Source organism: Camelus dromedarius, chromosome 15, assembly GCF_036321535.1.
Source record: "Camelus dromedarius isolate mCamDro1 chromosome 15, mCamDro1.pat, whole genome shotgun sequence".
NCBI classification, from domain to species: Eukaryota; Metazoa; Chordata; class Mammalia; order Artiodactyla; family Camelidae; genus Camelus; species Camelus dromedarius.
In genome coordinates, this window is record NC_087450.1 from 10,148,287 (window position 1) to 10,164,953 (window position 16,667).

Consider the following 16,667-nt stretch of genomic DNA (forward strand, 5'->3'; position numbering starts at 1 on the left):
CGCCCTCCTGTGCGTTCGCATCTCTTCCTATGATAAAGGGGTGGTGTCGGTGGCACCTCCACTATTCTGTTTCTTGAAAAGTGCAGCCTCTTTGGCCAGTTCGGTGTGGCTTGAATGAAGGAAGTTCAAAGGGCTGCTCTAGGTTAGAGTCTAAGGAAGGGTTTATTTTCTTATAGCTCCATCCAGTTGCTGCATTTGAAGCAAAGCTTCGCTTGGTATTTGCCCCATATTTAATCTAAAGTAGAAACATTTTTAACCTGATCTGTGGAGCAGAGGCTGAAAGCACTTCACTCTTGTTCAATACCCAGTATCTTGTTCTTCCCTTACTGCCTGGGTGTCTCTCTGGCTCCTTTGCATAAATCCTTTTCCAATCCTTTCAAATCTTCAGTATAAATTTGTTCCATCACCATCACTTGTAAAGTTGGAGTCACCGCTTCAGCTATGTGACAGGCTTCCCAAAGGCGGCTTTGGCACCCACTGCCTCAGCGGGCCCGGGCCTCTGGGAGACGGTTCTGAGCAGGCCTGAGACTTGTCCCACTGAAGTGGGCGGAGCTGGGGTGCCGATACCCCGACTCCCTGTTGGTGCTGGCTGAGACCTGCGCCCAGAGGCAGCACCTCCCCGGGAGCAGGCCAGGGAAGACTTCGGGTGAGGGCAGGGGGGCACAGGACACCGTTGGCTTTTACATGAAGAACGAATGATGAGGGGATATGGGCGGGGCCGTGTGCACAGACCCCCTTCCCTGTTCTCAGGCCTGGTTCTGTCGCCGAGGTCTCACTCCCCGTCAGTCCCTAGGGAGCCTTTCCTAACGGCCTGTGGGCAGCAACAACACCGCCTCGTACTCTATGCCCCTCCCCTGCTGGTTTTGCTTTATAGCACTTACCACTCCCTCATGCATTATGTGTGTGGGTTTTTCTTGCCTGAATCATTTCAGTGCGGGAAGAGACAGCACACAAATGTTTAACGCATCAGGCAGTCGTGAGCGCAGGGGAGGAAGAGTTAGGAACGTCGTCCGGGGAGGGGCTGCTACTGTATGCGGCAGCTTGTGTGTGGCGGGGGGTCCTCTTCCACAAGATGTCACTGAGTGGACAGAAACCTTTAGGGAATGAGGGAGTGAGAAAGCTTCCCAGGCAAAGGAGACAGCAGGTACAAAGGTCCTGAGGTGGAAGCACGTTTGGCGTATCTGAGGCCAACGCTGAGGGAGCACAGGCTTGAAGGGGAGAGGAGGCAGGTGAGGTCAGGCAGGTGGCGGGGAATCTGACAGACGGTTTGGTCTCCATGTGGACTTGAGATTTTACTCTGGGAATTAGTCAGGGTTAAAAAAAAAAAAAAGAAAGAAAAAAGAAAAAAAGAAAAAAAAAAAAACGAGAAGAGAAGGGAAGAAAAGAGAAGAAAAAAGAAACTAGCTGCCCTCCGGCCACGTGCCGCCCGCCGGCCGGGCCCTCCCGCACACAAAGCCGGGGGAGCGCGATCCTTCTCTGGTGATGGGCGCGCTCCGTCTGCTTCACTAACGGGTCATCTGAGGTAGAAAATGAGGACATCAGTTCTTCCCTCAGCACCTGTTGGGGTGTTGCATGGACTGAATGTTTGTGTCCCCGAGAACTCATCTGTTGAAATCTAATCCCCAGCGTGATGGTCTTTTTTTTTTTTTTAACCAAGTGAAGTTTCGGGGCAGGGCGGGGGGCGGGCACTGAGGCCAGAAAGGCGGCGCCCTCGTGACGGGGGTCAGCGCCCCCGTAAGGGCCCAGAGGGCAGGCGGACGCTCTTCGGGCCCCGTGAGAATAGGAAGAAATCAGCCGTCTGCCACCGGACGCGCAATGTCTCCGGAACCGGGCCACGCCGGCACCCTGAGCTGCGAGAAGCCAGTTTCCGGTGTTGGTAAGCCGCCTGGTCGGTGGCGTTTTGCTACAGCAGCCCAAGCTGGGGCAGGTGCTTACGCGCTGAGGAAGGAGATCCTTGTATTGAGTTTCAAGATACATTCTCCCCTTGACTTCCTTTTACCTCGTCCTGGCTTCGGGTCCACTTTTTGTGTCATTGCTCTCCCCCTCTGCAGCTCTCTTCTTGCAGGGTCACGGCAGGACATCTTCAAGGTAACGTTCTCCGTACAGACACTAAAAGGAGAGTCTCTACAATCGCTCGCAACGAAGTGCTGGGAAACCAGTGTTCTCAGCCCTCCTCCGCGCTGTGCTCTGTGTTCTCAGGACGATAATGTGATACACCTGAACTGCTGGCTCACTGAGAATGAAATGTAAGATATATGCATATAAAGCCTATATTGTGTTGGTGCAGTAATTTAGAATATGGAAGCCAAGAGACAACTCTCTGTAGTACATTACCTTTTTCCTGAATCTTACCCAAGTACACATATTGTAAAACAAATCATTTATAAGACAAACGGGGAAATTTGAACACTGGACATTCGATGCATTATTTTTTTAGGTGCAACAATGGTACTGTAGCTTTCTTAAGAGCGCTGCCTTTTAGGGATACTAAAATACTTTTGGATGAAATGACAAGACGATGCCTCGGATTTGTTTCAAAATAATCTAGGGGGAGAGGAGTGAAGAGACAAATAGATGAAACAAGACTGGTCACGAAACAATGAAAATGGGCACATGGAGATTCACTACTCTCTACGCCAAGATTTCCTACAATAAAAAGAAACAGAACACAGGGTGGGACACGTATCTACTCTGACACCGGTTACTCCAGTGAGATGAGTCCAGGTCTCACCCTCGAACTGCCCAGCCTTCTAGGGAGAAATGGAGGCCAGACACCGCAGGCCACCCTTCTGAGGACCTCGGCAATAGGGGCCCTGCCCCGGGGAGCAGCACTGTGCCCGCTGGCACGTGGCAGGGATGGAGGGAGGCTGGGCGAATGGATGCGCTTCTCAGTACACAGAGGAGGAGAGAGCTACACGGGGCATAGCGCCTGCAGGGAGGCAGGGGAGACCGCACACCCTCAGATCCCACGTTCTCCAGGTGTTCTGGGCCTACCTGGCAGGGCTCGAGGGGTTCAGTGCTATGAAGCTTGCCCAGGGGAGCACACGTGCTTCTGGCTCGCTGGCAGCCCCCAAGCTGAGCAGGGCGGAACTGGCTCTGGGGCCTTGCGTGTTCCCTGGGATCAGCCAGCAGAGACTCAGGTCTCTGTATTGCCCCGACTCCCGCTTCCCACTGCGGGACAGCCCAGAAAACGGGAACCCAGCCGGTAAATTCAAACTGGGGCGAGGGGCCAGCGCCAGGAATGGGTGACTCCTCTCCAGCCTCGGCTGTTAAGAGTAGGAAGAAATAGCACCTGGCTGGAAGAAACCACCACGGCAGCCACCCACGGAAACAAGCCCAAACTGGGGCGCTGAGGGACGCCTGTCCTGGGAGACCCGAGTGATGATGATTTGTGTCCCAAGCGTTTGTCTTGGGAATGCGGCTGCTCGTATTTCATTTCCTTTTCGTTTGCTCAGTATCAGCCTCTCCCAAGCATCACTTTTTATTCAGTGCCTGAATCAAACATGCTGTCTCATTCCGTCTTTCTCTGAAGATGACCTGAGCGGAAAATACCGCCCGCAGAAGGTGCTGTTGGCCTCACGTCACAGACACAGAAGCTGAGGTTGAGAAGTTAAACAGCCTCCCCAAGCTCACACAGCTTACCAGTGCAAGAGCTGAGATGTGAGCCTTATTCTTACTTCACAAAGCTGCCTCCACGTTGGGGAAGGTGATGTTGGCCCTGAGAATCTGCCCAAGAACCCCCAAGAGAGGGGAGGGGCTACCAGGAGACAGAACTGCCCTTGCAGCTGCCAGCCAGCTCTCATAGCACAACTGGCAGTGCTGGGTTTAGACGGACTGAGGAACCCATCCTTGATACAGAGTACCTCACGAGGCCTCTCTCCCCACCATCACATCCCATCTCAGCTTCCAGAAATCTCTTGGGCCCCATTAGCAGCTCCCATTATCATCTACAGGCCACGTCTGCTCCCCCTCCACCCCCCAGCACGGCCCGGCCACGGAGCTCTCACCACTGAGCAGCGGGACCCAGTGGTACACGTGTGTTGCTCTCTCCATTCTCCACCATGACCCAGTCTCTGTTCCCTCTATTCCAACACAGGGAACTCTGGCCAGCTCACCAGGCATTTCAGAATCACGTCACTTTCTGAACTCAGCCCACTGGACCTCTGAGCTACACCAGGAGCTGCTGACCACCTCCCCCGAATCCCTCTTCCTCGGCCCTGTGACACCTCCTCAGGGGGCCTCTGCTCCAGTGGACGATCCCTGGGGCTCTGCTGCGGGTTCTTCAGCTCCGAGAACTGCCCAGAGCCCCGCCCTCCTCCTGCCCTGTGCTCTCTCCCCAGGGGACCTGCAGCCTCACCCGACCCCCTCGACCACGCCCTGCAGGCCAGTGCCCTTCTGTTCACCGCACCGCTTCAGGGCTTGGGTGACGTGCCACGCCGCAGGGCACGGGATCTGGCTTTTCTGGGGTGAAGCGATACAGTCCGGGCAGGTGAAGGGAGCCAGAGCCCGACAGGGCGAATGCGCAGCAATGACGGACGGGGGCAGAACGGAGAGGAGGTGAACTCGCGCTCTGTCCCGCCAGCAACCCCCGTGTGGTGCTTCTGTGGCGTCCACCTGAGACACCACACGTGGGCAAGCGGCTAGCTGTGTGTGCACCACCTCCCTGAGACAAAGTTTGTGTTCTCCTCTCCCTCCCTGCTCTGGGGTTGTATCTACCAATAAAGCGCCAACACTTCAGCTGTGTTTTCTAAGAAACCTGAGTTAAGGCAGAACTAAACTATGCCTGCAACCACCACGGACACGCTCCCCGCTCACGCCCCAAACTTCATCTCCACCCCAGACTCTCCGCCGAGCCCTCGCCCAGTGGGTCCACCTGCTGACGGACAGCTCTGCTCGGCCGTCCTCCCACGCGCCTCAGACTCATCTCTAAACTGAAGCTCGCAGGGCCCCTCCCCGAACATGGTGCCTTCTCCCAGGTTTGGGGGGAGGCAGACATGAAAGACACCCCGAAGGCGCTGTCAGTCTGGCTGAAGTGGGAGACAGATGGGTTAACTAACAATTACAATGGAGCGGGACGCTTACTAGCGTAAAGCAACGCTGCAGGAGCGTGTGCTGAGGAGGAGAGCGCCTGCCGTGCACCAGGCTCACGTGTGCGATCTCATTTAGCCTTTACAGCGGCCCTGTAAGGTACTGTTCCTCCCGTTTTGCAGCTGAGAAAGCAGACCGGAGATCAGAAACCTTCCCAAGGTCACAGTGCACCTAAATCTAAGCACACCAGAAAAAAAAAAATAATAAAAAGGTTCATATTCTTTGCTGCCCCAGAACAGGAGCACCTAGTAGGTCACAGGGATTACAGATTTCCTAAGGCAGCAATGCCTGAGCTTAATAAATGAACACGATGTCAGCTAAGGTGGCGCGGGTGGGGTGGGGGCGGGGAGGTGGAGTGGAGGGAAGGAGGTAACTGGCATTCTGAGCAGTGGGAAGAGGCCTGAGCCATCACAGGGCGGCAGAGAAGCTGCAGGGGGCCACTGAGGCTGGACCGTGAGGCACGAGAGAGGCTGAGGGGCGGGCAGGACCCAGGGCACGGGTGGCCTCATGGGCAGTCCAGTGAGTCTGAATTTTAGATTCTAGGCACTTGAAGGAATCCTTTCAGGATTTTGTTTCATTTTAAATTCTCGTTGGAAGAACCACTTCAGGATTTAAAGCAGAGAATGACATGGCCCAGTCTGCATTCTGGAAAGGTCCCTTTGGCATCAATGAGCACTGGCTGAGAGAGGCAACGGAGGCAGGGGGACCAGTTTAAAAACTGCTGAAGTACCCAGAACAAGAAATTATACACAAAGTTAGCAGTGGAGGGAGTGGGAAAAAGTGAACGGGTATGAGAGACGGTAATGAAGGACAAACTGAGCAGGACTGGGTAATAAATTAGCTAAGGAGAGTGAAGAAGCCGTCAGATACTCCGGTTTGTGGCTTGTCGCACACGGGACGTAAGAGATGACTTCCCTTTTAGACCTGCTGACTTTGAGATAGATACCGACAGGCAACTGAATAAATGAGTCTTGCATTCAGGGAGTAAGTGGTGAGAAACTGCTCTCAAGGGACAGGAAAGCCCTGTCCTCTCCCCACGCCTCCGGGAGGTGCCCAGTCTCGGCCCTTGTTTTCTCACCCACCGAGGGGAAGGCAGGTCAGCAGCGTGGGCAGAAAGAACAGGGCCGCCACGCACTCCCGGGAGAGAACAGCGCGCTATGTGATTTCCTCGGCGCTAGCAGAGCCCGGTTTGGAGACAGACTCTCTGATACCAAGACACAGCCCCCCTTCCCAGCCAGTTCCGGGAGAATTAAGTCCTCACACCCCAAGATACCCCTCACATGTAATGAGTTACGTCCTGCGCGTCTAGGCTGGTAACAGCTACGTAAACCCCCCGACAGCATCGAGGAAGGTCACACAAATCGTTTTCTCTTGGAAGCCTCCCTGAAGAAGGCCAAGGCACAGAGCAGGTATCAAGCACTGTAATTCACCGACCTTCCCGGAGCGGGCTCCGCCTGGGAACCATGCCCAGCACTGCCTGTGCCCTGAGCCTCGCTGTCCTATCTGCTCCTTTCCCTCCAGAGAGGAAGCCCACAAGCCGAGGCCCTGACCCAGCTGGAGCTGCTCCGAAGCACGAAGGGTCTCTTCCTGCAACTGGATCAGACCGCCGGCGGCCTGGACAGGGTCTCCCCAAGAGAGGAATAAAACAGCGTATCAAGGAGCCAGCCCACTGCACTAACCGGGGCTCAGGGAGCCCAGGGTCAGGGTGCTGCTCGCTGGCCTCAAATGTACAAGTGATTCCAGCAGATCTGGGCCAATGTCCAAAAAGCTGTAAGTTTTTTCAAAGGGGCTCCTCAGGTGACACTCATTTGTAGGGGGACTTGGGAGCAGCGTTTGTAACTTCTCTTTGCTCTTACTGATCTGTAATGTTCTCTCTGAGAGGTCCCGGGTCTTATGGGGAGACCATGGCCAGCGCATCAGAAAGCTGGCTGGAGAGGTGATCGTACCATTAGCCCAGCTCCAAATGCTGGCTTGAAGGCCAGTGGAAGATCCAGGAAGCAGAGGCAGGCCTGGCGGAGGCTAAACACTCCTGACCCTCCTACCTCCGTAAATGAACTCAGGTGCCGAGCGCCCGGTCTAGCCCCTGCCCCCTTGCTCAGAGAAACTTACTGCATGTGAATTTGAGGGACACAGCATTCTACAGATCACTGCCTTCCCATCCGGCACAGCCAAGCCTCCTCGCATCCCCTGTCCTCCACTCCTGCTCCGAATCAGATGGCCCACGTACCACTCCCAACACCACAAAGAAAGCACTGAAGCAGAGGTGGCCTCGATCAAGGCGTGAAGTCCTTCATTAGGGGGACCTCACTCAACCTTTGTGGTGGGGTCTCAGCCTGCCCCCCATGGCCCCTGAGGCTCCTCAGGAAGGAGGAAGCAGCTAAACAGCGGGTTTTGGCAGAGGCCGGGGAATGGAAATAGGGCAACCCACGTCAAGGGGCCGGGGCGGGACACTGACGGGTGGGGGTGAGGCTGACCGGGGCAGGAAGAGCTCTCCACACCCGGGGGCTGGCCGAGGTGGCTGTGCGGCAGGCAGAGCGGCCCCAGGAGGGCTGAGGGGAGAAGGGGACCGCGGGGGAAGGAGCACTTAGGAGATGAGGCGACCGTGAAGCTGGTGTAGCTGCTCCTGGGTGAGCACCAGCCGGTGCCGCTGCCCAAGGCCAGCCGCGCACGAGAAGGTCACTTTGCCCACGTACACAGTGTCGTCCTGCTGCTCCTCCTTGGCCTGGGGGTTGGGGGAGGAAGAGGCCCCAGGTCAGGGGCTCACTTGTGCCGTGTGCCCCTGACACGGTCCTGAGCGCTGAGACCGAGGCAGCCTCTCAGGACCTGAGGCTTTGAGGCTCCTCGGTTATGACGAGCACATTTTTTTCCAAATCAGAACTGGGGTACACAGCCTGACAAGGGAGTTTTCAGCCCATCCTGATATCGAAAGTCATAGAAGATGTTTGCGAAAATACTGGAATTTTTGGAAGCCTTGCCAGCACTCTTAAGTTGCTTCCAAGTAAGGCTGGGCGAGGTAACTCAGATGTGCAGTTGTTGGACCTGAGACCCCAGGGGCCTCTTCAAATTCTGGGGAGAGGGGAAGGGCCCACCTGAGCCCTCCATACTGCCCACCCTCCTCCCCGCACTCCCCCTTACCCTGAGGAAGGCTGATGAGGGGAAGGTGGCAAAGTCAGTGGGGACCGTGGCTCCGGGGCGCTGAGATACGGTCTCCTTAAGGACCTCATCCTGGTGGAGGAGGGGAAGAGGCTTCACTCAGGGGACCCCACCAGCTAGCCCAGTGTGGTTTCACAGGAACACTCAGACCAAGGAAGCAGGGACCCACTCCTCTTCATCACCACACTTTTGCTCTCAACTCCAACCCCACCGCTACCCAACATCCTTACTTTACAGATCCTTCAAGGCCCAACTCAGGCTCTGCAGCTTCTGGGAAGCCACCCCGACTATCCTACCCCGCAGTGACCTCAGCTCTGACAGAAGCAGCACCTGAACCACACGCTCAACCTGTTTTGCTGATGAGAATCTGTCCTGAGAGTGAGCTCCCAAGGCAGGAACCCCGCCTTCCCTGCCACCCCCTCCCCAGCGGGCCGTCGAGCACAGGGCTGGGCTCCAGGAACCCCGGCACCTCCGGTGGAAGTGAGTGTGCTCAGGGCCCCCCAGCGAGCGCTCTGAAATGAGCACCGCAGGGTGAGAAAGGGCGGGGTCCAAACTGACCTTGAGCTTCTCGACGGTGTCACTTAGGGCCTTGAGCTGAGCCACCTGCTCCAGGAGCTGGGCCGAGGGGCTTTTGGCAGCTGTGGGGAGAGCAGGCCAGTGAGGCCACCAAGGCCCAGGCAGGCAGCCGAGCTGGGTTAAGGGTCAAGAGTGCAAATGCTGGACCCTCCAACGGGGCAGACACGGAAGAGAGCAGGCGAATCGAGCAAACTGAACACAGAGGCCACGGAGCAGTGCTGGCGGAGCCTCCCGGCGTGAGAACTGCCCGGGCAGGGACTGCATCTCTGGGGCAAGGCGGGGATCTGTGGTTCATCCCCGGAGCTGGCAGGTCCATACCAGGGCTGGCGCGGGTGATGTCCACCACGCGGGTGTGCGTGCTCAGCTGATTCAACGTCTCCAGCAGCTGGGCGGTCTTGCGGTACAGCGCTCCAGCGGCTAGCTCACTGCCAGGGCCCTCGTGGGGTGGGAGGGAGAGCTTCGCCACATGCAGAGGGGGCAGGGCTGCTAAGGACGCCTTCATCTGGGCTCCCTGTGAAGGAGGGGACGAAGGAAGAGGGGTGGCAGTGAGAGGTGACAGCAGGCCCTGCTGCCTGTCATCAGTGAGGCAGCTACATGCCACCTCGACCCGTCCTCCCCGGGACCCCCTCACCTTGAGGACGCTGTTCTCGTGCTGCAGCTGGGAGATGTGCAGTCTCATGGCAGAGATCTGCTGAAGCAGCAGCGGCGAGTCCTTCACCAGCCCTGGGCCTGGCACAGACGCCGGAGCCTGTCCGGGGGTACCGCCTGTGAGGACCACAGCAAATGTCATCAGCTCAGGTGGAGAGGGCTGAAGACGGCCTCCACCCGCAATCATCCCCTCCTACCTCCAGTCCTGATTGCTCCCCAGGGGCAAGTCTCACCCTGCGCCCCCAGCCCCGACTCCCACCAGCCCTGTTCACCCCCAGCCAGGATGGGTCTCTACCTCGCTGCTGCTCTTCTGTGCTCAGGACAGCCCACGGGGAGCAGGAAAAGAGGAGAGAGGAATTAGATGATCTGGGCGTGAGGGGGACACACCAGAGGAATCCCGGGTGTGCGGGAAAACCTTTCTCCTGATCACCACACCTTCTCTAGCAAGACCCTGCCTCTCTCAGGGGAAAGAGCGTGTGAAAGACAGAAAGGGGAGCGAGGCCACGAGACGGGGTGCGAGGAAGAGTGGCCGCGGGAGTGTGCGCTGGAGGAAGCACGTGGGGCATGAGGCCGTTCCTGCCTCGTACTCCATCTCCAAGAAAGGCAGACGGAAGGCTCCCGAGACCCTCGGTGCCCCCTAGCGGCAAAACTTACGTTGAAGATGCAGACACACTCCCTGTCCCTCAGGTCCCCCACTGCTCTGAGGCAAAAGTCACCATTTTTTTTTGGTGGGAAGTTTCATAGATTAAGAACCAATATTTGTTTAAAGAACTCATGCTAAAACAACACAATGTGGCAATTCTGGAAACTCCTCTCCCAAGGAACATGGACACATCTGCACCATGAAGACTGTACAGTCAAGAAGACACTTGGTGACCTCCGGTATCAAGCAGCACCAGTGATGGGGCCTCCGAATGAGGAGCAGACCCTAGGTGAGGCCAGCTGACAGGAGAGGCCCAGCAGGGGGATCTAGAGATCCTGAGGATTTAATTCCACTACAATGAGTTTGTCTGCTGGAGGTGAGGAGGGTAAGCAAGAAGCGGAAGAGAGAACAAAAGCAAACTATACAGTAGATGGGAACGACGATGGCAATGACCGTGACCTTGGTTAGGAACCTGGGGAGATGAGGCCTGGAAGCCAGAAAAACTCCAAGTAAGGAGCCTTGGCCACACAAAGAGACCAGGCAAAGGTCAGAACACAAGCCCCAGGTGACACTGGGCGAATTCAGCAATGGAAGGGACAACCACACCACAGGGTGAAGCCACATGGACTCAGCGGAGAAAACGTAATGGCCACGCAGAGGAGGAACGAGGGGCGAGCACCGGGCCCTGCTGGGCGCCACGGCCGCGAGCCCCGCCTGCTGCAGGCCGGTGGCCCTCGTAAGTCACGGCTGGGACAGAAAGGCCAGACCGCAGAACCAGAAGGGACATCTACCAGCGTCTAACTGATGCTGTAACGCTGAGCTTCACGGACAACTCGCTGATGCCTCACTGCCCCCACTTGGTCAGACAACGCCACACACCTCAGGAGAAGTAAGTGCTTGGTGAAAGCTGCCACGGAGTGACACCGGGCAAGCACATTCCCAGCTGAACGTCCAGGCGGGTAAGAGGGGGCAGAAGTCAAACTGCGACCAAGGGCGGGAGGGAGGCCTTTCAGGTTCCTCTGGGCCGGCCCCACTGCACTCACCCCCAGCAATGTCAGAGACCAGGGTGGCAATACCCGAGGGAGGGGGTCCCCGGAGCCCCTCGATCGTGCGCTTGGACTGGCTGTTCAGCCGCTGCTTTAACTCTGCTTTCTCTGCCTCCAGCTGGTCGATGTCAGCCTGAAGGGCATCCATCGTCTCCTCAAACTCTCTGTGAAGGAGAAGCTGGGCTTGGGCAGAGCCCCTTCCCCAGGGCCCCATCCCCACTCCTCAGTCCCGGCGGGTCCCAGGAGCGGCCCTGCCGGTGAGGAGCCAGGGGCAGAAGAGGCTCAGATTGGGACCACACCATGGGGCTGTGCCCCTGGGGGAGTCTCACTACAGGGGGGCCTGGGTTGGGGGGCAGAGAGCTGCCGCAAGAGGGAGGGCTGGAGTGAGCAGGGCCCGGGGGAGGTGCCTGACTTCTCCTTCTTCCGCAGCAGCGCCTGGGTCTCCTCCAGCCGGGTCTGGACCTTCTCGATGCGCTCATCTGCATCCTTGGCCGCACTGTCCAGCTTCTTCTCCAGGAGGCTCAGCCGCACGTTGGCCTCACTGAGCTCCTCCCCCTGGACGAGGGCAGAGCGCGTCTAGTCCCCTTACACCCCCACGGCCCCCCAGGGACCCGGCTAGACCGTGAGACAGCAGGCTCCCTCAGGCCCCCCAAGAACTCCCACTGATCACAGGCACCAAGCCCCCCCTCAGCCCACACCACGGCTGCCCTGTGCCCCACAGTACTTCCTGGCCCCCCAGGTCCTGAGCCTTCCCTGCCCTCACCTTAATCTTGAGTGACTTCTTCAACTCCTTAATAACTGTCTCTCGATCTTCAAGCTTCAAGCCCAGGCCTTCAGCGTCTGTGATCTCCGCACGAAGGGCTGCCGCCCGCAGCTCAACAGGGGGAGGCTAAGGGTCAGGGTCAGGGCAGAGGGTGGGGCGGGGAGAGAAGGTCACCAAGGTGCTCCTTTTAGAGATCTGGTCACAGGGAAAATCTCCTTGCTTTCTCCAAATCTCTTCCCTCGGCCTCCCAGCCCTCCTGTAACAGCAGTAGCTCTGGCAGTCCAGGTCCTCCAGGCCCCCGGAGGCCTCCAAGGGGCTCCCCACCCACCTTGCTAGGGGGCCGCTCTGCGTCGTACTCTCCCTCCTGCATGGCCGTGGCCACCTTGTTCATGGTACTGATGAGGATGCTGCATGACTGGCGCAGACACTCATGGGGGCTGCTGGAGGGAGCCCCGTAGATCTGTAGGAGCCCACGGCAACAGTGAGAACTCCACACAGGGGGCCCAGCTGGCTCCCCCAGCACCACCTTCAGCCCAGCCATCCCGGCCCACCTGCTCGTTTGCTTTGAAAGCCAGCTCCTCCAGGGTAGCCACAGGCAGTCCCTCATTCTCCGCCAGCGGGGCAACGAGCTGGGCGGCGGCAGCTGCCACCTCCTGCAGCACAGCCACCACCCACGTCAAGTGCTTCCTGCAGTCCAGGAGGGTGTCAGATACCTGTGCAACCGGTCAGAGTCAGGAGCCCACCCTGGGCCCAGCACCACAGCCCCCAGCTCTCTCAAAACCATCCTTGTCCCCCAACCAGAGCCCGATCTTGCCATGCCAGGCCCCTCCTGGTTCTACTCAGCTTCCTTCCCGTCCCCCCTCCCGGCCCTAAACCTGTGGGCCGAAGGCTAGTGCAGCTGGGATCCCGGGAGCATCCGTCCCTGGCATTCGCCTTCGGATCTTCTTGCAGAACTGGCGGATGTCGCTGCACGATGTTTCCAGGTCCCGGAGCAGGAGGGCAATATCTGAAGCCTCCTGCCCACCCTGCTCAGGGAGTAGGAAATGCATGGGGAACCCAGTCAGTACTGGGGCTGAGGGTGAGGAGGCGGGGACCAAGAAAGAAGAGGAGCCCACGCAGACCCAGCTGTGCTCTCACCTGCAAGAAGGCGCGCAGCCGGCCCGCCTCCACGCTCATGCAGTCCAGGGCGCTCTGCGTGAACTGTGAGGACGGAGGCACGGCGCTCAGCCCTCAGCAGGGGGCCCTCTGCCCCGTCACCACCTCTAAGGAGTCTCCGCCCTCGGCTGACCTCCGTACATAGTGGGCCCTCTGGCTTCCCTGATCTGGCCTTAGTGACCCTGTCCCAGTCCTACGTGACACCCCTTAAGGGCCTGATCTGATATCTTCTGTTTCTGGTCTCTCTAAGGGGCTCAGCCGCCGGCCCGGACACCTCACCTTGATGTGGTCGGCCAGCTGCATGGTGCTGTCCTCAGGCTGATCGGCGAGGTGGACGCTGTACAGGTGCTGAAGACGGATGACAAAGAGGCAGACGGCCTTCAGGCCTTGGAAGAATGGAGAATTCTTCCCAAACTGCAATTTGAGCCCCAGGTATCCTGGGACTCCAGGGGTATGAGAGAGCAAGGGCGCCCAGCAGAAGAAACCCTCCCTTCCTCCCGGGCCAAGCCAGGGTTCTCGCCCCAGACCTGGTAGTACTTGATGGCCTTGGTGAGAGGCTCCACATTGACAGTCTCATCCAGCTGATCCTTGTGCAGCAGCTCGATGAGGAAATCCAAGGAGCGCTCGTGGGCACTCATCTCGGGGTAGAGGCTGCCCACCTTCTTATACACGTCCACGTGGCACTGAGAGAGGGCACTGGAGACCAGCGGAGGGCCCTGTGAGGCCAGGGTCTCCCAGGCAATGTCAGTTCCAGCCAGTCCCGGGCCCGTGGCCCTGGCGTAGAGCTCGGGGGTCACTTACTGCTCGTAACGGTGCAGGGTGGCCTGCAGCAAACTCAGCGAGTACACCAGCCCGGCAGCAAAGCTGAGCTGCTCCCCCGCAGCCCCTCGAAGCCCCGGCCGCTCTGAACAGTTCTCACTTAGTTCAAACTTCTCCTGGGCCTGCTTCCGGATCAGCTCTGCCTGTGGGAGGAAGCACCAGAGACCTGGGGCTCAGGGCAGAGAACGGAGAACGCAGACTTAGGAATACACGGAGCTGAGCAACTACGCGCGGGGCACGGAGACGTGAGGGAGAAAGCAGAGACAGCTCTCAGACGGGCAAGGAGCCGTACACGGGGAGAGGGCACTGACGCGGTCACCGGTGGTTCTGGGGATCTGGGATGTGGGGATGGACGGATAGCAGGACCAGTGGGATCAAGCTCCTTCCCAAGCCTTCAGGCCGCCGCTCCTGCTGCCCTTCTCCCTAGAATGCTCTCCTGACAATTATCTCCCCACTAACTCGTAGGCATCTTCTGGGTCTCACCTCAAGCGTTATACCTTCAGTGATGTCCCTCTATCTAAGTCAGATCCCCAGCTGTGTTCTCTCAAAGCAGCCACCTCCCCACCGTCACCCGCCACGCGTAAGAAACGTCTGCCTGGGCCCCTGCTGACTGTGCTCCTCACTGCATCGCGAACTCTGCGAGCAAGGGCGCTGCCTGATGCCTTTCCTTGGCATCCGCAAGGCCCGGTTCAGAGCAAGGTCAACAGACTCCGGCGGAGCATGGGATGGACAGACTGTACCTTGCAAACGAGACGAGGAATGAGCAGCAGCACCAGGACGCAGTCGTGGTCCCCGCCTGGCCGAAGGAAGCTGTCGGGCATGAAGGCTGTCAGCAGGGACATGTGCCGGTTGGCCTGGGCCACCTCCATCTGCCTCAATTCCATCTCAATTGCCTGTGAGGCAGACGAAGAGGTGGGCTCTCAGCAAGGCTGGAGAGAACCTCGTAACCGCCATGCCATGCTCCACCCCGTGCCCTGCTTCTGGGACAAGCCCAGGCCAGGAGGCTTCCAAACCACCCCCCCCACCCAGGAACCTGAGCCCAGAAGCCCCGGCCAAGTCAGCGCACAGCCGCGCCCGGGCTGGCGCCCCGGCACTCAGCCGTCTCCGGCCCACCCACTCCCCTGACCTTGGCGTGGGCCTTTGTCTCAGCAAACTTGATCTTGAAGTCAAAAGTCTCCGGCGGCGGCTGCTGCTGCCTCTCCGCAGACGCCTCCTGCTGGCTCGTCAGCTCGCGGTTCACGTCCTGGGGCGGGACAGACGGTGAGGCCCGGCCGGCTCCCGAGGGGCCCGGGACGGCCGCGGGCAGCGCGCAGGGGGCACCAGGCACCTGCAGGTGGGCGGTCAGCTGGCGGTACTTCTTGATGGTTTGCTGATAGTCTGCCACCGTCTCCTGGGCCGCCTCCACCCGCTTCTGGGCCTCCCGGACCCGCGCACCCGCCATGTCCAGCTGCTCCCGCAGCTCCAGCTCCGTCTCGCGCGCGTTCTCCTGCAGCTCGTCGTTCATCTCGTTCATCGCTTCCTGGGAGGCCGCGAGGTGGTGGGAAGGAAAGTCAGGGGGAGGGCACAGGCCGGGGCGGGTTCACTCACCACACGCCCTGCTCCAAGGTCAGGGGTCACAGGTCAGTCCATCCCTCAGCAAGTCCCTCCCAACCCCCCCAGGGTCAGAGGTCAGGGGCCTGCTGTTCTCTCACCAAGTCGCCCACGGTCTCCCTCAGTTCCCGCACTTTCTCCTCCAGATTCAGGTTCCGGTCCGTCAGCATCTCCACCATCTCCTCAGCACCCAGAGCGGCGTCCACCTGTGTAACCGGGAGGGGGCAGGGAGGAGGCTGCTGAAAGGGGCCCAGACAGCACCCAGAGGCGGCGCCAGCAGGGGGGTCGGCGGGGGCGCCCCGGGCAGGGTGCTGGGCCCTCCAGGCCAGCAGGGGGGTCGGTGGGGGCGCTCCGGGCAGGGCGCTGGGCGCCCCAGGCCAGCAGGGGGGTCGGCGGGGGCGCCCCGGGCAAGGCGCTGGGCGCCCCAGGCCAGCAGGGGGGTCGGCGGGGGCGCCCCAGGCAAGGCGCTGGGCCCCCAGACCTGCTCCTTGAGCTCGTCGATGGTGCTCTCTGCCTGGGTCAGCTCCTCCTGCAGCCGCTCCCGCTGCTGCCTCACAGCTTCCAGCTCTTGGTTCTTCTTCTCCATGAGCTTCTGCAGTTTCACATGCTCCTGCTTCTCTGAGGAAGAAAGATCCCGCATCCTGGGGGAAAGTGGAGAGAGAAGGAGAGAGGGCGTGTGTCAGAGCCCCCGCGTGATGGCCGCCCTGACCCGTCTGGAGGCAGCCGGGCGAGCCCAGCAGCAGAGGGCCCTACCTCACCAGGGCGTCCTTCAGGCGCGCGTTCTGCTCCTCGAGCTGCTTGAGCTGATAGCTGGACGCAGCCCCGTCCGAGCCTGGGGAAGACAATCGACACTTTCAGACAAGGTTCCGACCCTGCCACTCGGTGCCCGGCTGCTCCTGGCCCTTACCCTTCTCTTCAATCTCGGCCTTGAGGATCTCCAAGTCGGTGGTGAGCTCGTCCACACGCTCCTTCAGCGCCTCCACCTCCTGCTGCAGGGACTCGGCCCGCTCTTCGGCCATCTCCTTGTCCAGAGTGGCCATCTCGATGGCGTCCGCAGTGTCGGCCATCTCCTCCATGTAGCGTTCCTTGGCCTCCAGCGCCTCCTTGGCTTCCTGAAGAGCGGTGGAGGTGGGCGGGGGCACGAGCGCGCAGCAGGCACCCTTTCTCACAGGACACTCCAGGCTCC

The 16,667-nt window shown here is 59.3% G+C and overlaps 1 protein-coding gene across 14 annotated transcripts in view; it reads right to left on the reverse strand.

Annotated features, from left to right (window-relative positions):
- Window positions 1-7,352: 7,352 nt before the first annotated feature.
- The window catches only part of LOC135323045 (dynactin subunit 1-like), a 28,995-nt gene continuing 19,680 nt past the window's right edge, over window positions 7,353-16,667 (reverse strand). For 8 of the 14 annotated variants that reach the window (XM_064494381.1, XM_064494379.1, XM_064494380.1 and 5 more), the window contains 23 exons: window positions 16,389-16,593; window positions 16,235-16,313; window positions 15,963-16,122; window positions 15,583-15,687; window positions 15,219-15,410; window positions 15,018-15,134; window positions 14,632-14,784; window positions 13,874-14,034; window positions 13,600-13,768; window positions 13,352-13,420; window positions 13,055-13,117; window positions 12,793-12,942; window positions 12,469-12,630; window positions 12,246-12,377; window positions 11,918-12,043; window positions 11,567-11,709; window positions 11,152-11,318; window positions 9,761-9,775; window positions 9,449-9,582; window positions 9,136-9,328; window positions 8,800-8,879; window positions 8,224-8,313; window positions 7,527-7,810 (listed from right to left, as the gene is read on the reverse strand). In XM_064494381.1, coding sequence (XP_064350451.1) covers window positions 7,673-7,810; window positions 8,224-8,313; window positions 8,800-8,879; window positions 9,136-9,328; window positions 9,449-9,582; window positions 9,761-9,775; window positions 11,152-11,318; window positions 11,567-11,709; window positions 11,918-12,043; window positions 12,246-12,377; window positions 12,469-12,630; window positions 12,793-12,942; window positions 13,055-13,117; window positions 13,352-13,420; window positions 13,600-13,768; window positions 13,874-14,034; window positions 14,632-14,784; window positions 15,018-15,134; window positions 15,219-15,410; window positions 15,583-15,687; window positions 15,963-16,122; window positions 16,235-16,313; window positions 16,389-16,593 — 3,003 coding nt within the window. In that variant the 3' untranslated portion in view covers window positions 7,527-7,672. Of the gene's footprint in view, window positions 7,811-8,223; window positions 8,314-8,799; window positions 8,880-9,135; window positions 9,329-9,448; window positions 9,583-9,760; window positions 9,776-11,151; window positions 11,319-11,566; window positions 11,710-11,917; window positions 12,044-12,245; window positions 12,378-12,468; window positions 12,631-12,792; window positions 12,943-13,054; window positions 13,118-13,351; window positions 13,421-13,599; window positions 13,769-13,873; window positions 14,035-14,631; window positions 14,785-15,017; window positions 15,135-15,218; window positions 15,411-15,582; window positions 15,688-15,962; window positions 16,123-16,234; window positions 16,314-16,388; window positions 16,594-16,667 lie in introns of all 14 variants that reach the window. The other 6 variants (XM_064494383.1, XM_064494373.1, XM_064494385.1 and 3 more) reach the window with 4 other exon arrangements.